The 23582-nt window shown below is 36.8% G+C and overlaps 3 protein-coding genes across 3 annotated transcripts; 2 read left to right on the forward strand and 1 right to left on the reverse strand.

The window, feature by feature from the left end:
* Nucleotides 1–2722: 2722 nt before the first annotated feature.
* LOC117994936 (uncharacterized) lies at nucleotides 2723–10167 on the forward strand. Its single transcript, XM_034982912.2, has 5 exons — nucleotides 2723–3223; nucleotides 4142–4392; nucleotides 5375–5548; nucleotides 6588–6824; nucleotides 7117–10167. The coding sequence occupies exons 1-5, from the start codon at nucleotides 2844–2846 to the stop codon at nucleotides 8205–8207; spliced, it is 2133 nt and encodes a 710-aa protein (XP_034838803.2). The 5' UTR covers nucleotides 2723–2843; the 3' UTR covers nucleotides 8208–10167.
* A 551-nt stretch (nucleotides 10168–10718) lies between these two features.
* On the forward strand, nucleotides 10719–12550 carry LOC138404401 (uncharacterized protein PF3D7_1120000-like). Its single transcript, XM_069508146.1, has 2 exons — nucleotides 10719–10737; nucleotides 10978–12550. The coding sequence occupies exon 2, from the start codon at nucleotides 11004–11006 to the stop codon at nucleotides 12312–12314; it is 1311 nt and encodes a 436-aa protein (XP_069364247.1). The 5' UTR covers nucleotides 10719–10737; nucleotides 10978–11003; the 3' UTR covers nucleotides 12315–12550.
* A 6-nt stretch (nucleotides 12551–12556) lies between these two features.
* LOC117994937 (uncharacterized) lies at nucleotides 12557–21873 on the reverse strand. Its single transcript, XM_069508149.1, has 7 exons — nucleotides 21679–21873; nucleotides 20719–20949; nucleotides 20106–20251; nucleotides 18708–18864; nucleotides 17957–18058; nucleotides 17218–17380; nucleotides 12557–15729 (listed from the first exon to the last, which is right to left on the reverse strand). The coding sequence occupies exons 1-7, from the start codon at nucleotides 21698–21700 to the stop codon at nucleotides 15576–15578; spliced, it is 975 nt and encodes a 324-aa protein (XP_069364250.1). The 5' UTR covers nucleotides 21701–21873; the 3' UTR covers nucleotides 12557–15575.
* Nucleotides 21874–23582: the final 1709 nt, after the last annotated feature.

Genomic DNA, 23582 nt, shown 5'->3' on the forward strand with positions numbered 1-23582 from the left:
AATACCTCTGTTTTCGAATTTAATAATGATTCTGACAAGCATATGTTACTTTTAAAGCCTTTCACTTTTGCAGAATTTAATATAGCACTTAAATCAAGAAAAAACTCTACACCCGGCTTAGATAACATTCCATATATAATGATTAAAAAATTGCATAAATTAGGTCAATTAGCTTTACTTGATATATTTAATAGGCTATGGGATAATCAATGTGTTCCAGAGAGTTGGAAGATCCAATGTATAGTACCGATTTTAAAACCTGATAAATCTTCATCTGATTGTAATTCATACAGACCAATATCACTAACATCATGCATAGGAAAATTATTTGAACAAATGCTAAAACTGAGATTAGATTATTTTACAGAAAAAAATAAATTATTACCAACATTCCAATACGGTTTCCGAAAAGGAAGAAGTGCTAATGAGAGTTTGACATCATTTGTATCGGATTTAAGAAGCTGTAAGTTATCAAAAGATGCTGCAGTATGTGTATTTTTGGATATAGAAGGTGCTTATGATAATGTTGATTTAAACCAGATTATTACTTCTCTTCATGAAATTGGCATTCCTGGAAAAATGTTAAAATGGCTATCAAATTTTTTAAATAACAGAAAGTTTTATGTTAAGTATAATAATATACTTCATGGACCTAACTCAACAAGTAAAGGCCTTATGCAAGGTGCATCATTATCTCCAATTTTATACAATTTATATACCTCTCAAATTGAGAAATATGTAACAACAAAGGATGTTAAAATTTTACAATTTGCAGATGACTTGTTATTATATAGTGTAAATAAAAATGTAGAAATAGCTGTAAATAATGTTAATTCAGCATTGACTCAGGTGCAAAATTATTACCAAAACACTTTAAAATTAAGTATTAATACCTCTAAAAGTTCATGCATGGTATTTGGTGGACCAGTAGATGTAAACATTAAATATAATAACTTAGATGTTCCAATTGTAAGAAATAAGAAGTTCTTAGGAGTAATTTTTGATACAAAACTAAAATTCGATGCTCACATTAACTACATTTGTAAAAATGCATTAAAAAGCATTAATCTTATTAGATGTTTAGCTGGTACATTTTGGGGTTCAGATCCCAAAGTTCTGACTTTGTTGTACAATAGTATGGTTAGAAGTCATTTTGATTATAGCTGTCTTGCGTATATGCAAACTAATCCATCGTTGTTGAAAAAATTGGATGTCATTCAAAATATAGGTTTGAGAATAATAAGTGGAGCAATGCGGTCTACACCTATTAATTCAATGGAAGTAGAAACATGTATCCCTCCTTTGCCGGTGAGACGTGTTTATTTGGCTGAAAAGTTTTGTTTGAAGCAACTATTCGCTAACTCCAACTTGGTAAACAAATTATTACTTCCACAGGATTTATTAAAAGTTACTGAAGCATCAATTGAAACTCTACAACCTACAGCGGAAGCACTTCTTTCCGGTAAAGGACCTACTATGTCAATGATTATGACTTATATGCATAGTATTGCTAGTAAGATAAATGTGAATGACGTTTGGCCTATGTATGATTGCCACTATGATGTAATAAACCTCGGAAATAGAATACACATCACTGATATTAAATCCAATTTAGACTTCCTATTGTTCATTGAAGAAAATTGTAAAAATCATTATAGGATATATTCGGATGGTTCTAAAAATGAGAACTTTGTAAGTTCTGCTTTCTATGATTCACAGTTAAAAAAATGTAGATCATATAAATTAAACTCTGACTGCAGTGTGTTTACTGCTGAATGCGTTGCCCTGTTCAAGGCATTGGAATATATCAAAGAAGAATTAATGTTTAAAATTAATAACTATGTTTTAATAACAGACTCGAAAAGTGTTCTTTTAGCTATAAATAATTTTAATTTGAGTAATTATAAATTAGTTTATATTATATTCCAAATTAAAAATGTACTACTTAATTTAAAACAAAGGGGAATTAATATAGAATTTGTTTGGGTACCCTCCCACAGAGGCATAACAGGAAATGAAGTGGTTGATTCTGCTACAAGAAGAAGTAATTTTTATGAAGATTGTTCAAGTAGCATCAAAGTGCCATTTACGGATTTATGCAATACAATTAAAATAAGACAAAAGAAATTGTGGAGTGAAGTGTGGGATGTGACTAATAAAAATAAAGGAAAATGGTATGCGGAAATTCAAAAGGAAATACCAATACAACCATGGTATTTCAAAACAAAGTGTGAATCTAGAAAATTTACATCATTAATGAATAGACTGAGATTTGGTCACTGTCTGGTGCCAACACACCTGAATAAAATAAAAATACTAAACAGTAAAAAATGCAACTATTGTGATTATGAGGAGGCTGATGTTAATCATATGATACTCAAATGTCCAGCTTTTGGCATACAAAGACTTATATTAGCCAGTGATCTAAACACTATAAATATGGAACAAAAACAAAAAATTGATTTTCCCCGCCATGTAAAGGACTTGTTGTGTAAAACGTCATATTTTAAGTCTATTTTTAATTATATAAGTAATACTATAAATAAAGTGTAAAAACGTTAGACTAATTAGTTATAAGCAATTTTGTATTTTTAGAATAATATTTAGTTATAAGCAATTTTGTATTTTTAGAATTTGTAAATTTTTGAAAGGCCTTAAAGGACTGTTATCCAGGGCCGTAAAATAAATTAAAAAAAAAAAATAAAAAATAAAAAATAAAAAAAAAAACGTCAATTGCGCGTCACTTTGTTCTTAATTTTTTGCGGTTGTGTCATGAATTTTCCTAATTTTCGCGCAGAAAAGGATCCCAAAACTATGTTAAATGTTTCGTAAAATAGAGAGAGATGGGCGCTAAAACCGCGGTTAATCTAAGAAAAAGAGGTGTCGCCTACAAGTGCCAGAATTGCGGCCGCAAACTTATGACTGCTGACGCCTTGGTGGCGCACCAACGTACAGCACATAATATTATTTCTAGACGGCGAGGAAGATTTGCAGCAGCTCCTAAACCCATTAAACTAGACAAACCGTTTACTAAAAAAGAAAAAGCCGAAATTGCAACGCCACCCGCGACACCCGAATGTACACAGGTCACAGATAGAACAAAAATGAAAAAAAATACAGTAGAATTTGAGTGTCCTAAGTGTTTCAAGAGGTTCTCAACCTACTTTCCCGCTCGGAAACACATACAAAAGCATCATTGTGTAGATAGGCAAAACTTTGTTGTGTAAGTATCTACCATTTATCCACATTTTTAATATTATGGCTGGCCAAATACTAGCTGTCGCATTCACTCATCGAACATCAGAAGGGTTCGTCCGACCCGCCAAAAGTGTGTTGCATATCTAGTACAAAATGTTTGAGCAGTGCCTTCTGATGCACATCAGATTTTCTTTTCTTACATACCATATTATGGTAATAATTAGGTGACTTAAGTATACTGCCCCAAAATACTGGGGTGGGATTCGATATCGTTTGGCGGGAGGAAGTGGTTGAGGGTGGTTCATGATATCAAAAAAATAACCCCAAAATGAGACTTAAAAATTCATAGAAAAAAACGGTGCATCACTTTGTCATGGGAGTGCTCTCAAACCCCCCCCCTCCTCCTTCTGCCAAACGATATCAAATTTTAACCAAATATATGAAACTGAATTTGTGGTTACATCACAGAAAAAAATTTAAAATGTGTTCATGAAACAAATAATTGGTATTTTCGATTTTCTAAGATAACTATACCAAGGGTATCATATGCAAGGGTTTTACCTGTATATTCTAAAACAGGATTTTTATTTATTTTTTTGCATAGTAGTTTTTGATTTATCATACAAAATGTTGAAAAAAATAACCAATTATACGGAACCCTTGATTTGGACTTATTTATTTTTAGCGTTTAAACTACTGTGAGTGATTTCCATTATAAATAATATCTGTCCCGGCTGTACTCACATGTTACGACGTTAGCCCGACTAGTTTCGAACCCATCCGGGGTCCTTTTTTAAGTTTGCGCACGCGCCGCGGTTTTGACAGTGGGCCGCGTGTTTATTGGGTTTACCAACAGCTTATAACAAAAGTTGATTACAGAACGATTGATTGCAGATTTGCAGGCCTAGAAATATTTAAAAAAAAATATTTTTCAATGTTTCAGGTCTCCAGACCATCAAAACCTGATCGAACCAGTTCGCCTAGAGCAATGCCCAAAATGCATGCGCAAAGTCAAGACAATAGAGACACACGTGTGCGATGAAAAGTATGATGGTCCAGAGACTATAGAGGACGGGCGTCTGTCTGTGTGTGGGGCGTGTGGCGAGTGGTTCCCCAACCTTACCGCATTCAACTTGCATGTGGCCAGCAGTCACAGCGAACATGTTGAGAGCATGTTCTTCCCAACTAATCAGGGTAAGTAATATATCATCAAATCAATGCAAAGTGTCGCTACTAGATGGCATTAACAGTCGCTTCGGTACTGAGTGAACATACATATCACAAATTTCGTCACTGGCAGTAAGTGAAACTGTGGCCTACTCTTCTATCTATAAAGGGGTCTTCCATCGTTGAGCATTCCGGTGAGAGGTTGCCATTCTAGCACCTTGGATTTGTAGTTGCAACTATTGGGTAAGTTTTATATATTAATAATACTAAAGATCAACCCATCGCCAGCCCACTATTGATCACAGGTCTCCTCAGTATGACAAGTGGCCAGCTGCCACAGCGAACATGTTGAGAGCATGTTCTTCCGAGGGTAAGTTTTTTTTAGTTTCTACCCTCCTTTATATGACGGACAAAAGGTAATAAATAATGGCTTAACTGAATTTTGACCACGTTGGTCAATCTCAAAGGATATATTTTATAACCAACCAACTACAGAGGATGTCATCATCATAATTATCAACCGATAGAAGTCCACTGCTGGGCATAGGTCTCTTGTAGGGACTTCCACATGCCACTGTTCATCCAGCGGCTCCCTGCTATTTGATGTCCTGTGTATACCTAGGGGGGGTCATCCCTGCGCTTTCCGGTGCGAGGTCGCCATTCCAGCACCTTGGGACCCCAATGTCTATCAGTTTTTCGTGCTTCGTCGGTTACTCTAGTTGTCCTAAGGATCCCCTCATTTCAACCATGTCAGTACGTAAAGGTTAATACATTATTTATTAGAGCCTCAATAGCTCAACTGGTAAAGGAGTGGACTGAAAACCGAAAGGTCGACGGTTCAAACCCCGCCCGTTGCACTATTGTCGTCCCTACTCCTAGCACGAGCTTGACGCTTAGTTGGAGAGGAAAGGGGAATAATAGTCATTTAACATGGCTAATTATTAAAAAAAGTATTCTTAAAAAAAACCATGTCTGTACATAAAGGTTAATACATTATTTTTTGTTTCAGAATTTGTTAAATGGAAGGCAGACATGGAAAATCAAACCGGCGCCAGCTATGCCATGTTAGAGAAATATGGTACCAAGCGATATTACCATTGCAAGAACAAGGATGGCTACCACCACAGGTCCACTAACAACCATATCTGCCCCTCAACTATAGTTGTTCAGGAGTTCTCCAAAGGTACTTAAACAGTGTAACTTAATTTATCTATATTATATAAAAGGAAAAGGTGACTGACTGACTGACTGATCTATCAACGCACAGCTCAAACTAGTGGATGGATCGCGCTGAAATTCGGCATGCAGATAGCGATTATGACGTAGGCATCCGCTAAGAAAGGATTTTTCAAAATTCAACCCCTAAAGGGGTAAAACAGGGGGTTTGAAGTTTATATGAAAGTCTGTCAGTTTTGAAGTTAGAAGTTTTGTAGTTAATATTTTTGCAATTAGCAGTATGACATATTTTATTAAGCTCATATGTTAAAATCTCATTGTTAAAGATCAACCCTACTAAGGGTGTAAAAATAGGGGTTTAAATTTTGTTTACTCCATGCGGACGAAGTCGCGGGCATAAGCTAGTTACTACTATGTAACTACAATTTTGGTACATCAGTACCCTTTTATTATAAACTAGTTGATGCCCGCGACTTCGTCCGCGTGGAAATAGGTTTTTCGAAAATCCTGTGGGAACTCTTTGATTTTCCGGGATAAATAAGTAGCCTATGTCACTCTCCAGGTCTTTATCTTTTGTAGGGTTCTGAACCCTAAAAACCGGCCAAGTGCGAGTCAGACTCGCGCAATGAGGGTTCCGTACTACAGTCGTATTTTTTCGACATTTTGCACGATAATTCAAAAACTATGATACATAAAAATAGATAAAAATCTGTTTAAGAATGCACAGGTAAAGACCTTTCATATGATACCCCACTTGATATCTTACTTAGAAAATTGAAAATACTAATTATTAGTTCACAACCACAATTTAATTTTTTTTGTGTGATGTAACCACAAATTCACGGTTTTCAGATTTTTCCCCAAATGTCAGCTATAAGATCTACCTACCTGCCAAATTTCATGGTTCTAGGTCAACGGGAAGTACCCTGTAGGTTTCTTGACAGACAGACAGACAACAAAGTGATCCTATAAGGGTTCCATTTTTCCTTTTGAGGTACAGAACCCTAAAAAGGTAAAATACCCTATTGAAGTCTTTCGTTTCCCAGGTATCCAGGTTCATTTCTATCACAAGCACTACAACCACAGTGCTGCAGATTACAAACTCTTCTTCATATATAAGAAGTACTCAATCTCGTCGTTCCTCAAGCGCGCGGAGGACTACAACACTCTGCTGCATCTGAAACCTGATGAAGATGACTTGTATATGCAGTTCAAGACGCTGATGGAGGGGATAGTGGTGGATGCGGCTAAGATCAACATTACCACGCTCAAAATTATACTAGGTAAGCCTTTTGAGGTCATTTTGAAAAATTGAAGTCACTTTGAAAACTTGAAGTCATTTTGAAAAATTGGTCTACTTGAAAAATTGAATTCATCTTGAAATAATAAGGTCACCTTGAAAAGTTGAGGTCACCTTTTATTTCCCTCGAATAGAGAAAAGCTTCTTAAGAAGGTCACCACCCCCAGTAGATATATAGAAACTTTTGTCTATTATGCAAGCAATATTTGTGCTAATATTGGTTGATCATGATGATGAAAATTAAAAAGGTTAGCTAGTATTAATTTTTTTTTCAGGTAAAGCATTAGAAATCACGTCAATTTTAGCCAACTACGATGAAGAAGAGATGGAAGACGCACCAATGAGCAACCATCAAATCGTGACTGAGGAACAAATTGCCAAGGCATTGGAAGAACCGCTTGTTAAACGGAAAATGACACAAACCACTACGACTCCTAGTAATTTACTAGATATCAAAGTCACTAATACCACTTCGATCACTAGTAATTTACCAGTTGACAAAACCACTAATCCCACTAGTAATTTACTAGAAGCCAAACGTAAAAATACAGATGTTGAAGCTAATATTAGTGATATACAAGAAAAACGCCTAAAGTTGGTAGATACGTTTGAAGAAAAAGTTGTAGCTCCTAAAATTGTTCGCGCATTTTCTTTAGCAGACTCTATTAGTAGATGTAAAACTGTTAAAGGTAAAAGTTTAGCTGATAAAGTTGAATCTAAAGTTGAATTAGATGATATTGAACCGTCTTCTTTTAACGATTCTTACAAAGACTTTGTTGTTAAAAACTTTCCCTCTATGGAATCCATTGCGTCAAGAACACGAAGCAAACCTAATGTTATCAAAACGCGTATAGGTCAGTTCAACCCTAATATGCCAAAAGTTGATGACAAAACTAAATCTAAAACGAATTCAATTAAAGTTGATCCAATAACTAAATCAGTTTCAGTTAAAATGGTTAAAGATAACAAATCGTTACAGAATGCAAATGGAAAAACTGAATCAATACCAGTTCCAAGTAAACTAGTTGATGATGAAACCACACCGGTTCTGGCTAAAATTCTCAAAGACACTAAATCATTGCGAAATGTTGATGATACTGGTAAAACTGTTGATGATAAAACTAAATCGGTTTCGTTTTCGACTAAAGTTGTCGAACACAAAACTAAATCGTTGTCTAAAATTGACGTAAAGGTAGGGACAGACTTGATAGACACGCATAACACTAGAGCCAAATCTCAAGGACCTAAAGCCAAAATGATAAGTAGGGTTAGTTCTCGTGCTAGTTTTGATAAGCCTAAAGTTGATATTGAATACGAAGTTAAGGAAAGGGCAGACGACTGTAATATATTGATTTTGAAAATTTGATAAGATTTTTGTTTCTTTTTTTTAATCAAGTTTTTTTTTATAGTTTTAACATTTGTAGAATACGTCACTCGTTAAATAATATAATTAGGATCATGGTATGAAAAGGTGGTTTTGTTTATTTTTAGTATTCCGCTCCTCATAATGGGCAAACACCGGTCAAGTGAGAGTCGTACGAACGAACACGAAGGGTTCCATAGCATCGTACAAGATATAACACGATGTACTTTTTAAGCTTCCATACCTCAAAAGGAAAAATGGAACTCTTATAGGATCACTTTGTTGTCTGTCTGTCAAGAAACCTATAGGGTACTTCCCGTTGACCTAGAATCATGAGATTTGGCAGATATGTTGGTCTTATAGCAGACATTTGGCGAAAAATCTGAAAACCGTGAATTTGTGGTTACATCACACAAAAAAATTTAATTGTGGTCATGAACTAATAATTAGTATTTTCAATTTACGAAGTAAGATAACTATATCTAGTGGAGTATATGAAAGGGCTTCACTGATGCATTCTAAAACAGATTTTTATTTATTTTTATGCGTCATAGTTTTTGATTTATCGTGCAATATGTCCAAAAAATACGACTGTAGTACGGAACCCTCGGTGCGCGAGCCTGACTCGCACACCGAGTTTTTTTTTATTAGCAAGGCGGCCATCCAGGGCGCGATTCGTGCGCAACTTGACCATCTTGTTGAAAAGTTTATATATTTTGGTTTTGTTCAAGTCACTTGTGAAATAATCATCATTTTTCTAGGATAGAATAGTATAACTGCCGTACTCAGAGTCGCTTAATCGTTACTTAAGTTTAGTTAAAACGAGACAGAGCTATATCTCACATAAATCTGTCTCGTTTTAACTCAATCTTAAGTAACGATTAGCGACTCTGAGTACCGCGGCACGACATTTAATTTAATTTTAATTTAACTCTTAATTCATTAACTCTAATATTTAATATTTTTTAATATTTTATAAATCCATACTTCCATACTATTAATATTATAAATGCGAAAGTGTCAGCTGAAATTGATAGCTTGCATCCCGGGGAAGGCCATAGGCTACTTTTGATCCCGGAAAATCAAAGAGTTCCCGCGGGTTTTTTAAAAACGTAAATCCACGCGGAGGCAGTCGCGGGCATTATCTAGTTTTTTTCTCTTTTTCGAAGCTTGATACATAGATTTAAACATACTCGCTTTATATGTATATGTTTTTACATTTATACATCCCACAGATATACACGCTGAAATTGTAATGGTTGTTTTCCCGGAGCGAAATGATTTTGTCGTGGTATTACAATCGATTTATAAATATAAAAATTTTTAGAGTCAAAAATGGCAATTTTACAATCGAGAAAAACTCGAACACGAAAAAATCGAATGAGACCTCGAACCAATAGTAATTCCGCGTGCGCGCAGGCTACTTTATGCCGTATCACTACGAGCGAGAGCTTATTTTGCTCTAAACTTTTTCACTTCATTGGCAGCGCGGTTCGAGTGGATGTACCTACCTACTATTCACGTTACGTCTAGTTAGTTACTATTGTTTCTCACACTTTCGAGTTGATGATTTTTTTATTATTATTTCAAAACAAAAACATTTTTACTTTTTAAGTTTAACTCAAAATTTCGATAGTAGGTACTACTGAGGGCAAATCGTTCTGCCGCGGGAAGACAACCACTAAAATTTCAGCGTGTATAATGATACTATTATTTCCACAAACAACGGGTCTCGTAAGGATAGAAATAAAACAAGTGTGCAGTGAAAACCGCTTCGCGAGTTCCTAGGAACTCCAGTTTTTATGAATTGTTCCGTTTTCATACAATTTTGTGCGATGCAGGTAAATTTTTTGTGACACTGAAACGACCATTATGTAAAAATGTATTATTTCACTGTTAGATTAATATTGTATTTGTAAAATATAATAGTGATTTAATAAAGATTTTGCTTTATAAATCTGTATTTTATTTAACTGCACTTATTTCAAGCCCCTATTTCACCCCATTAGGGGTTGAATTTTCAAAAGTCCTTAGCGGATGCCTACATAATAGCTTGGTATCTGCATGCCAAATTTCAGCCCGATCCGTCCAGTAGTTTGAGCTGTGCTTTGGTAGATCAGTCAGTCAGTCACCCTTTCCTTTTATATATTTCGGCTACTTCCACAGAGAGAAGTAAGTATACCTAATTACGTAATCCTGTGTGAATGTGTGGATGTTTGGATGTTTGTTACTCAATCACGCAAAAACGGCTGAACGGATTTGGGTGAAATTCGAAATGGAGATAGATGAAACCCTGATTTAACACATAGGCTACTTTTTATCCCGGAAAATCAAAGAGTTCTCGCGGGATTTTGAAAAATTTAAATGCACGCGGACGAAGTCACGAGCATCAGCTGGTTTATTTATTGTTAAAAGTAGTAACCTACAACAGAATTAGCCATATTGTTTTCAACAATTTCTAGTGCATAAAAAACCAATTTAAATCGTATCCATAAAACAAAAATGCCATTTTTATCGCACTTGGTACATGTGTGTAAGTAAAACAATAGCATTATCGAACAGTATCGCAATCTAAATAAGTCATCATCATCAACCGATAGACGTCCACTGCTGGACATAGGTCTCTTGTAGGGACTTCCACACGCCACGGTCTTGCGCCGCCGCCATCCAGCGGCTCCCTGCAACTCGTTTGTCCACTTAGGTAGATCACGTTGTATAAAGTCACCTAAATAAATAATTAAAAATTGTCTTAACTCTGTTATATTCTTTTCAGGTTACTTTTCCATCTTAATAAGACTAATGAATGGTTATTTACTATTTGCCGCGAATTTGGATGATTTTCGTGCAATAGCCAAGAAGTTCGAACCAGAAACCTTGGGCGAGAGCCTAGCACGAATAGCTAAGCCATATTTAAGAGAAAAACCAGACACCGATTTGGAAAACTCTGAAGAAGTATCTTCCGAGATTGATAATGACAGTCTCCCCCCTATAAAAGGTAACGTAAAACACACCCCAATAAAAGGTAAAGTAATGGAAAACCCAAAAGAAACATTAGATCTTAGTCAAAATACTTTCGATGAACTAGTCGAAAGAGTTAAGCAACGACTAACAATAGAACTAAAACCGAAAAAAGAAGATAATAACGATAAAATAAGAAAAAATAATAATCATAAAATGTATAATAATAAGAATATCGCGCAGTATAATAAACAGAATGTATATAAGAAAGTTAATTTGAAAGAAAAGTCTAAATATGTAAAAGATCAGATCGATTTTGAAGAAATGTCGCCTTTCGTAGATACCCCAGATTATAAAGAAGATGTTTTTAACAAACCCAAAGCTAAAAAAGGCATCCAAGCTACAAAAACAACAAAAGATGGTGATTACGAAGGAGTTATGACAATGCCTTTAAAATATTCAAAACCAGTTCAAAAACGGTATAAAAATGTATATCCACCTGTAAAATATCCAAGACCGTCAATAAATAAAAAGGTAGTTGAAGAAATTGGATCGACAACTGAGCCAAGTGGTTTATACGAAAAATTAGAGTTCACACAAAACGATAGTTACGAAGATTATGTTACGCCAGCAAAAGAAAACATTTACACAAGTTCAGAAAATAAAGAACCCTATAATAATGACGAAAACAAACATAAAAACGTTCTGAGTAATAAAAGATACAAAATTAAAACGGATCATTATTTTAATAAAAATTTTGATAGACACGCTAGAGTAAAAACTAAAGGCGTTTCCAATAAAAACGAAAGAGAGATCGAAAAATCGCCAATTAATTATGAATACGGCGAAAAAATTATTGAATCTGAAGAAATAAAGGCTAAAACTGAGAACTTGTGGTATGATAATTATGAAAAAGTTACTATGGATACTGTAATAGTATCTCAAACGTCGAAAAAACCTAAGTTCGGAACCAGACTACCTACTAGACATACTTTTAGAATGGCAACACCGAATTTCATGGCAAATTTTCCCATGGTAGTGGAAAAGTATAATTTTGACGAACCCATTCCAGAAAAGGATCGAGAAAGAGAATCTTTGAAATATATAGGTAACCCTCCTGCAAGTATAAATAAAAAAGTTCAATTATTATAAATTACAATTTGCACATGTTTTTAATTTTCGTTATTTTTAGGGTTCCGTACCTCAAAAGGAACCCTTGTAGGATCAACTCGTTGTTTGGGGTTATCCCAAAAAAATCCCGTTGAGTCACAGTGTTACGAGGGTGTGACTCAACAGGATTTTTTTGGGGATTGTTGTCCTGTAGGATAGTATAATAGGTATAGATGGCAGCAGGTATGCATACATATTATATCGTAAAAATTAAACACTTTCGTTCAATAAAATATTTTATTAATTAATTATTCTTTTCGTTAAATAATATTTATCACATCATACAAATAAAAATAACCAATATTTATTTTTGAACTTACTTTCTCCAAAACTTAATTTAAACTTACAAAAATTATTAAATTTATCGATCATTAAAGCACAAGACTTTCTGTCGTTAAAAAAAAAACCGGCCAAGTGCGAGTCAGGCTCGCGCATCGAGGGTTCCGTACTATTGTCGTATTTTTTCGACATATTGCACGATAATTCAAAAACTATGATACATAAAAATAAATAAAAACCTGTTTTAGAATGCACAGGTGAAGCCCTTTCATATGATACCCCACTTGATATAGCTATCTTACTTCGAAAATTGAAAATACTTATTATTAGTTTATGACCACAATTTAATTTTTTTGTGTGATGTAACCACAAACACACGGTTGTCAGATTTTTCCCCTTATGCCAGCTAAAAGACCCACCTACCTTACCTGCCAAATTTCATGATTCAAGGTCAACGAGAAGTACCCTGTAGGTTTCTTGACAGACAGACAGACAGACAGACAACAAAGTGATCCTATAAGGGTTCCGTTTTTCCTTTTGAGGTACGGAACCCTAAAAATGTGAGTGAAAAATAAGCGCTCACCAATGATTGCGGATTTATTTTCAATCATTAAGTTTTCAACCAAATATAATCGAGTTTGCTCGCAATTTTTTTGTTTGTGTATAAGTCTGTCACTTTCGATCCGTCCAGTAGTTTGATAGATCAGTCAGTCAGTCAGTCACCTTTTTACAGATTAGATATAGATTATTTTTAGGGTTCCGTACGGAAAGGAAAAACGGAACCCTTATAGGATCACTTTGTTGTCTGTCTGTCTGTCAAGAAACCTACAGGGTACTTCCCGTTGACCTAGAATCATGAAATTTGGCAGGTAGGTAGGTCTTATAGCAGACATTAGGGGGAAAAATCTGGAAACCGTGAATTTAGGGTTAAATCACACAAAAAAAATTAAATTGTGGTCATGAACTAATAATTAGTATTTTCAACTTTCGAAGTGAGTGACTATATCAAGTGGGGTATCATATGAAAGGTCTTCACCTGTACATTCTAAAACAGATTTTTATTTATTTTTATGCATCATAGGTTTTGAATTATCGTGCAAAATGTCGAAAAAATACGACTGTTGTACGGAACCCTCGTTGTGCGAGCCTGACTCGCACTTGGCCGGTTTTTTATAGATTAGATACTGTATGTGATTGTATTTCTTATACTTTGACGATCGATCGAAGCTTATTCTATTACTTAATTAATCCAATTTAAGAAATGAACAATAGTTCAGGCTCTACATAGTATGAAAACATGTAGGTATGTATTTAAAATTGTCCCAACCATTTATTAAATTAAATTAATTAAATAAATCACACAATTTATAAATAAATGTCAAAGATTTATAAAAAGATAACCGTAATTAACTTTACTTATTAGAAAACATAATATTATACTCCAGGCATTTCATTGATAAAAAACATTTATTTAGTCTCAATTATTTTATGTATTAAATTAATTATGGTCTAAGATATTTATTTATTATAAACACTTTTGAGTTTTGACACAAATGTATGACAGAAACAATAATAACATAAGTCCCGCAAATTGCTAATGAGCGTGGCCGCCATTTTAGTGACGTCAGCACTAGACAGATGTTTCGAGCTGATGGTATATTTTTACTTAAAAATACGTCAAATGACGTCATTTCGATGTTAATGAGACATGGTTCCAGCGTAATAGCAATTTCCAGGACTTATAATTACAATATCAGAGGAATATTTTTGTGACATTACAATAATTATTATTTTTATAATAAATAAATATCAGAGGATCCCGAATAGCATCGATTTTGATAGATGATTACAGGTCGTAGGTAAGTGCGAGCGAAACAGACAGATAACTCAAGTCCACCGTACTTCCGTCAGTCAGTCAGTCAACAGTCAGTCAGTGGCAGTTCAACTGCAGTCTTATATTTTTAACACGAGTTTTTTTTAATATTTTCGATGCTATTCAAGATTTTGTACTGATAGGTAAATATTAACCGTGAGTTTGCACTGACGAAACATTTACATTATAAAAAAATTACATTTATTAGCCTCCATAGATCATTGGATTCGTCACATACGACGGCCTGTTTTAATGTTTTTGGTGCAAACTCACTGTAGCGATGGGCGATTGATGCAAAAAAACAATCGAACAATCGATTGTCGATTTATTCGTCTTCACAAAAACAATCAAATAAAAATCGACAGTAGAGTGTTCAATTCATTTGATTGTTAAGTCTACATACTAGTTTTTTGGTGCAAAGTCACTGTAGCGATGGGCGATTGTTGCAAAAAAAAACAATCGAACAATCGATTGTCGATTTATTCGTCTTCACAAAAACAATCAAATAAAAATGGACAGTAGTGTTCAATTCATTTGATTGTTAAGTCTACATACTAGTTTTTTGGTGCAGTCACTGTAGCGATGGGCGATTGTTGCAAAAAAACAATCGAACAATCGATTGTAGATTTACTCGTCTACACAAAAACAATCGCATAAAAATCGACAGTAGACTGTTCAATTAATTGGATTGTTAAGTCTACATACTAGTTTTTTGGTGCAGTCACTGTAGCGATGAGCGATTGTTGCAAAAAAAACCAATCGATTGTAGATTTACTCGTCTTCACAAAAACAATCGAATAAAATCGACAGTAGACTTCACTGTCTGTCTGTTCAATTAATTTGATTGTTAAGTCTACATACTACAACATAAATTTAAAAAGTCTACGAATCGAATACGCATCTGAATTAATTGCGCAATTTCATTCGATTTTCGATTCAGTCCTCTCAGACCCGCGCGCTTAGTAACAATTGAATAATCAAAAACAATTGATTGTTTTGTTACTCGATTGTTATCGAATTATTCGATTGTTCGAATGAATCGCCCATCGCAAACTCACTATAGTAATTAAATTTCACTGTTCATCACCGTCCTAATTGGTAAGATGCAGTTGGTTAGATTTATTGATGTACACATCGAAGAGCTGCGAAGTTACTGAAATAGCACCGATGCTGCCCCATCTAGCGAGTGTGTCAAGTGTGTTAGGACCCTTAATCTGTAGTGTCACTTTCATTTTTTTATCTAATCTGAAAAAAGAAAATAACGTTTACTATCTTATAATAATATACGAGCTTATGCTCGCGACTTCGTCCGCGTGGACTACATAAATTTCAAACCCTTTAGGGGTTGAATTTTCAAAAATCCTTTCTTAGCGGATGCCTACGTCATAATAGCTATCTGTCCAGTAGTTTGAGCAGTGTTTGTATACAACAGTTGCATAAATAATTATTTCAACACACTTACTCATAAAGTAACTCTAATTTCACCGCAATTAGGCACATAAGGACGCCTATAATCAAACTGTGAATTTTTCATTGCTACGTGTGTGTTACTAATTTTTATTCACACGTGAGTTATAGAGATTTTATTTTATTGGTTAAGTTGCTTTGTTCTTAAAAAAGTTTCGATACAAAAAAGATCGTGTTCAATGGTACAAATAAATTTTTAGTATTATTTTCTTTACAAGTGTGTTGAAAAACGTCGTATGTATACGTGTGTATTGAATGATGCTATGTTGGCTATCAATCTCATCCGGAACGAGGAAAATCGCAGAAGAACAAAAGTGACCGACATAGCTCAAAGGATTAGCAAGCTGAAGTGGCAATGGGCAGGTCATGTCTGTCGCAGAACCGACGGCCGATGGGGCAGACGTGTTCTGGAGTGGAGACCGCGTATCGGTAAGCGCAGTGTGGGACGACCTCCAGCGCGTTGGACCGATGACCTGAAGAAGGTGGTGGGGAGCGGGTGGATGAGGAAGGCTGAGGACCGTGTCTGGTGGCGCGCTCTTGGAAAGGCCTATGTCCAGCAGTGGACGCAAACAGGCTGATGGATTGGATTGGATTGATGATTACCGTCCTCGGCTAACTTAAGACTCAATGGTAATCACTTTACTTACCTATTCTTACCCCAGTTGTAATAGCTCAATACATATTTTTCATGACCTGCCAGTAAACAGGTTCCCACCTAACTAATGCATACCCTGGCTTCAAACCCAGTGCACGCCACTACCTATTGGGTGTTGGTGGCCTATTGGTTTTTTTTAAAGAATATTAGCCATGTTAAATGACAAATATTCCCCTTTCCTCTCCAATTAAGCGTCAGGCTTGTGCTAGGAATAGGTACGACAATAGTGCAACGGGCGGGGTTTGAACCGTTGACCTTTCGGTTTTCAGTCCACTCCTATACCGGTTGAGCTATTTATTGAGGTTCAAATTTCTTTCTTCTAGAAAATATCTCACCAATAGATAGCGCCGTGTTCTGTTCAGTCTACCGGGTTCAATTAACACAAAATTCACCAATTAATTACTGATTTATTACAGTTACAATCTTACGACATAAAATAGAATAAATACTGTGACAAACTAATAAGAAAAGACTATGTACTGCGGCGGCAGACCTACTATATATATAGAGATCTACAATATATGCCCCGTGTGGCGAAATTCTAGCGTCAGCAGTTCCCTACAATCACCAACATTACACACTTGTACCATAATGTGCTATTAGTTACTTACATTTCGCGGTCATAAAACTCCATGTCGGCTTTGACTGTCAAAAACTCCAAAATCGGCGGGTTGGGGCCAATCTTTTGGGACAAATATCGCTTGAAGGATTCAGAGTTGGTGAAGTCGATACCACCACGCGTCACGTAGGGCGCTCCGCTGCACTCGGGCATTTCTAAAAAAATCATCATCATCATCATCATCATCAGAGGCGGATTAAAATGTCGAGAGAAACCTAGGCAAGCACCTCATAGGCATAACATAAAGAAACACACACAACACACACACACCCACACATACACATAAAGCATTCCGAACCAGTGGTAGATGCATCTGACTATTCATAAGTACTTGTAAAAGTTTATTCGAATAAAAAAGATAAAAAAAAGCACGACACATCATGATCAACCCATCACCGGCTCACTACAGAGCCCAGGTCTCCTCTCAGAGTGAGAAGGGTTTTGGCCATAGTCTACCACGCTGGCCAAGTGCGGATTGGCAGACTTCTTACACCTTTGGGAACATTATGAAGAACTCTCAGGCATGCAGGTTTCCTCACGATGTTTTCCTTCACCGTTAAAGCAAGTGATATTTTAATCACTTTAAAACGCACATAACTCCGAAAAGTTAGAGGTGCGTGCCCGGGATCGAACCCCGACCTCCGATTGGGAGCCGGACGTCCTAACCACTAGGCTATCACAGCTTCTTAGCTTTGAGGTACAGAACCCTAAAAATAGAAGAAATAGTATACCAGTGACCCCTGCAGCGTTGGCGTCAGTACAGGCGATATTCAGCAAAGATAGTATGTCCCTGCCACTTAGGCAGGCGTCTTGAAAGCTCCTAAAGCAGAGACCTGAAAAAAAATAACACTTTAATTTTTTTTGTGACGTAACCACAAATTCACGGTTTTCGGATTTTTCCCATTACTTGTGCCATAGGACATTGCTATCTGCCATATTTCTTCTTAAGGTGGTTTGATACATCCGGCCGAGAAAATTCAAACGAGATGGACAAAATTTGAAGTCTGCCCCAGGCTGAACTATGCCTATCATGAACTTTATGCCTCGACTGCAAAACAACATGCGACTTTTTTTTCTTAAAATAGAAGATTTCCACTATTAAATGGCAGATATATCATTTGTGTACATTTATTAAATGGCACATATATTATCATCTCTGTACATTCTGGGGCACGCCTCCATACAATTTTTGTCCATCTCCTTTTAGTTAGTTTTTCGAAAATATTAGACTAATCATACATCGAAGGCTTATGGTAATGAGTTTTGCGGGCATAACATTTATGCATATTATACATGTTTTTCCATAAAAACTTTGGTCAAAAATATTCATTATATAATATAATATAGTATATAATAATTACATAATAATAATATAATATTTGGGCACTCATGAAGATCAAATCGCCTAGTTTCTAGAGGATAGCGGTCTGTGTATTATAATGCACTCAACTGAAATTTCTGTGTACTGTCATGTTGACCTACCTTGTACGCATGCCTTCAACAAGTTGGAATGCAGCGAGCTGACCAATGCCACTGGCATGCCGGGCGGACTCACGACATACACCACACTCCCCTCCTTCACGTCGGTTACCATTTGGGCACTCATGAAGATCAAATCGCCTAGTTTCATAGTTTGGACCTGTAAAATGAATTAATAAACAATATTACATACAGTACAGTTCTTGCAATTCACGAAGGCGAGTGGCTCATGCTTGTGTTTAAGTCGTATCGGTATAAGTAACGTACACTGAATGTGTGCGTTTGACAGCGCTTGCTCGCGACTGATTGGTCCGACATGCACGCACACTTACACAATGTCCGTGTATCCGACGTAACCACAAGTAAAGTCCACTCGCCTACGTGAATTGCAAGAACTGTATAAGTGTGTAATGTTGGTGATTACCGCTGAGGCGGTAGGTTTTGAGGTACGGAACCCTAATAGATCGGAGACGGTCGAAGTGATACAGGGTATTCAAGAACCTGCATAGCCCCAAAGTATGAGAAGAATAAGTACAAGAAGAAAAACAGGTTGGCACCCTTTAGGTACGGAACCCTCTCTCTGTCCTGGCAAACTTCCCTCGAATGGATTATCTGTTTCCACCGGCTTCTGTTGGTGGCCATTTTCACTATGTGATGAAATCCACACCTGCTGGATCCCTTTAACTGGTCTGGGACAACCCTCCACCTCCCATGGCCCCACCAACCTCTCGGTTATATGGCCGAATCGCGGGAGGACGCCCGTTCGGTACTTGCTCTTGGCATTTTCCTGGGGCGCCTTCTTGACTCCCTACAAATTATTTTGTCTCTTCCTTGTCCCTTATGCTCACTCTCCCGCCTTGGGGGCTAGACGTCACTAACACAGCTGTGATCTCCGCTGCTGCTCCTCCGTGGTGCCGGCCTGGCACCTGTACGCTCCGAGCTGCTTCGCCTCTTATGCCAATGGTGCGCGGATTCCCGTAGCTAGTTGTAGTTCCCCGCCGATGAAACGAGGTCCGTGTAGAAGACCGGCCCCGCTTCCCCGCGTACGATCCCATCCAACATCGTCACTCGCAGCCCTTTAACTGGTCTGATGTTGTTGGTGTTGGTGAGCGGCCTCTTGCTCTTTTGCCCTCCGTGTTGCCAGTCACTATTAGCTTTTCTAAGCTGTCGTCCCCCCGCCGTATGATGTGGCCGAAATATAAGAGCAGTCATTGGAAACATATGGAGGAGAGTCGAGCAGTGATTCAGAGTTGCGAAAGGATAGACACGTTTGTGCGCTTGGCAGTCCACGGAATCCGTAGCATCCGCCTCCAGCACCACATTTCAAACGCATCTATTCTTTGCCTTTCTCTTGCTTTGATAGTCCATGTCCATGTACGGAACCCTAGAAACTATAAATACCTGAGGCTTCTTATTTCCATGTGCACTGCTCTCCAAGGCCTGCCTGACTCTTGAGGGAAGAGATCGCAGCAGCAAGTTGACAGGCTGGTCTACCATCTGATCCACCAAGTTGATCACGTGCCATGTTCTAGGTTTGATGGCCATCACTGGAATGTAGGAAAGAAGATTTTTTATTTATTTATTCATTACTAGATGATGCCCGCGACTTCGTCCGCGTGGAATTAGGTTTTTAAAAATCCCGTTGGATCTCTTTGATTTTGCAGGACAAAAAGAAGCTTATGTCTTTCCCCAGGATGCAGATGGGCCGTGACAGGCTAGCAGACAGACAGACAGACACACTTTCGCATTTTTAATATTAGTATGTCTTAGCTGACCCAGCGAACTTCGTACCGCCTTTGACTTCTAAGTATTATTACGAATCTTTGTATGGGATTATAGAAAAGTCTTGTTTTTAGACTTTTTTAGGCAATTCTTTAAATTTTTCTCCAGCATGGTGGACTATGGCCAAACCCTTCTCATACAGAGAGGAGACCCGTGCTCTGTAGTGAGCCGGCGATGGATTGATCACGATGATGATTCTAAGCGTAGAAAGCGATGCCAATAAAATACTAACACTTAAATCGGATCCTCCCTGAAATACGCGTTATTTCCTCATCACAGAGTGCTTTCGCGGCATACTTGTACAATACGCTGGCAACACTGGCCGGAGTCATTGGCAGCCTGGCTCTTCGTACGGCACAGGACACCTCGTTCCAATGCAGACCAAACTCCGACGGCACGTGCACGCAGCACTCTTGGAGTGACATTTTACTGATCAACATTTGTAGGCCTCTCAAGTTAGATCCTGAAAAAAGAATCATCATAATCATCTAATAGTAGTATTCACCAATGTCTCAATACAATATTATACTGAAATGTGATGTTATATCTTTTATCTTAAATATATAAAAGGATTGACTGACTGACTGATCTATCAACGCACAGCTCAAACTACTGGACGGATCGGGCTGAAATTTGGCATGCAGATAGCTATTATGACGTAGACATCAACTAATAAAGGGTTCTTGAAAGTTCACTGCCTAAAGGGGTAAAATAGGGGTTTGAAATTTGTGTAGTCCACGCGGACGAAGTCGCGAGCATAAGCTAGTCTCTCTTTAAAACCTTTTCACCAATTTCAATCAACTAAACTTTAGATGGGTAGGTAGGTAGTATTAATATCACAAAAGCGAGTGTTTGTCTTAGGTCTGTCTGTCTACCACGTTTTAGGGCCTCTAAATTTAACCGATTTTGACAAAATTTGGCTTGTATCCCGGAGAAGGACACAGGCTATTTTTGGTCCCGAAAAATCAAAGAGTTCTCGCGGAATTTAAACCTAAATCAACGTGGACAAAGTTTCGGGCATAAAATAGTTGGTAGGTAGGTACAATGAGTTGGGATCCTGGAAACGGACATACAGACTACTTTTTATCTCGGGAAATCAAAGATTTTGAACTATTCTAACTTTCATTAAATGAATATTAAAAGACTTATTGTTTTATTCATGAAAATAGCAATGTAATAAGTAGGTACTTACTGTTTCTCCGAGTTGCTTCCATTTTTGTTTGTAATGCGCGTTGATTTGTTCCTAAATCCTTTCCTTTTTTATTAAATCAATAAATAAAATATGTAAGCTAGGTATTCACTTAATTCGTAAAAAGAAATTAGCGATTACGTCCGCAGTCGTCCAATCTCCAAGTCCTCCCACGTTTTTCCGTTAAATTTTAAAATTAATAACATTGACAACTGAGTCAACTGACATTTCATTTATCTGTGGCCCTATCGCGGTTGTTTGACAGCTACAATGTCACGATCGCAATCATCTCTGATTGGTTAATGCTCGCTCACTATTGGCCACAATGCATTGTTGCAACAAGAATCGCACAAATTCAGCCAATCAGAACAATTTAGATTGTAATAATGATTGATGCAGGTTTTAGACAATCGCCCTACGGACATTTCATATATTTCATTTAGATAATACATAATAATTGACGTTACAGCAGTGTTTCCACAAACGATTTTGATTTTACCCTTATTTCTATACCAGTGGTAGATGCATCCGACTATTCGTAAGTACTTGTAAAAGTTTATTCGAATAAAAAAGATTTTTATTTATTTATTTATACGTATTCGCCCTAAATTACCTTAAAATTGTTTCAAATTCTCTTATAAATTTTTTTTCACATTAATTAGTATTTAACAATATCATTTCACGTTTCAAATATCATAATTATATTCACGATCCTAACTAGTCTTGTGACGTAAAAGATATCTATTTGGTTATAGGTATCACTTTACATGAAGGGGAGCTACCCTAAAAAATTATCACAATTTTATTTTACCACTTTGTCAGCGTGAATAATATTTATACCCATGCCAAATAACAGATTTCTAGCACTAATAGTCACTGAGATTAACCGAGGATGGATGGACGGACAGACGGATGGACATGGCGAAACTATAAGGGTTCCTCTTTTATTACGGAACCCTAAAAAGCCATACTAACCGTACTAGCCGTATAATATTGACCCTTTCATCCTAAAATAGAAAAATAGAGGCAAAATCCTATATGTGGAAACACTGCATCATAGACTTCATCATAGATGATAGATCTGTGGATGATAGCCATGAGATTGACACACTTTTGGCAGATAACCACAGACCGGTAACCGCGATCTTAAATGTCATATGATTTGACACTTTGTTTGTCCTTTTCAAAAAGCCGTAGATGGTAGAATAATAGGTAGATGTAAGTACTGTGTAACCGCGTGTGAGATAGCGATAGCACGACGTAACGATGAATAACACGACAATTATTACCATTGTTTAGTATATTTAGAATATTTGTATTAGACGTTTTTTATGTGAAAACAAGTAAATACGTCATGAGAAATACAATTACGCCACGAATTCTCAAAGTTTGTTTTGCAAATTCTTATATGTAAGTTGTATGTCTTCTTCTTCTTCCTTACCTTATCCCACGCTACGTGGGGTCGGCACAACATGTCTTCTTCTTCCACTCATTCCTGTCATTCGTCAACGTATTATCCACTTCTTTTTCACGCAATCCATCCACCTTTTCTTTGGTCGTCCTCTCCTCTTTTTTCCTTCCACATGCATACTTAACATTCTTCTAGTGACATGGCTTTCTTCCCTCCGCATTATATGCCCATACCATGCCAGCCTATTACCCCTCATCTTTTCTACCACTGGCGCTACTTTCAAACTACCCCTTATATATTCATTTCTTATCTTATCCATCCTTGTCACACCACACATCCATCTCAACATTCGCATTTCAGTCGCATGTACTCGCCTTTCATCCGTCCCTTTTACCGCCCAACATTCTGAACCATACAATGTGACAGGTCTAACGACTGTTTTATAGATTTTCCCCTTAAGTTTAAGTTTTATGTAAGTTGTATGTATTCTTGAAAA

The sequence above is a fragment of the Maniola hyperantus genome, chromosome 28 (assembly GCF_902806685.2).
Source record: "Maniola hyperantus chromosome 28, iAphHyp1.2, whole genome shotgun sequence".
Taxonomy (NCBI): domain Eukaryota; kingdom Metazoa; phylum Arthropoda; class Insecta; order Lepidoptera; family Nymphalidae; genus Maniola; species Maniola hyperantus.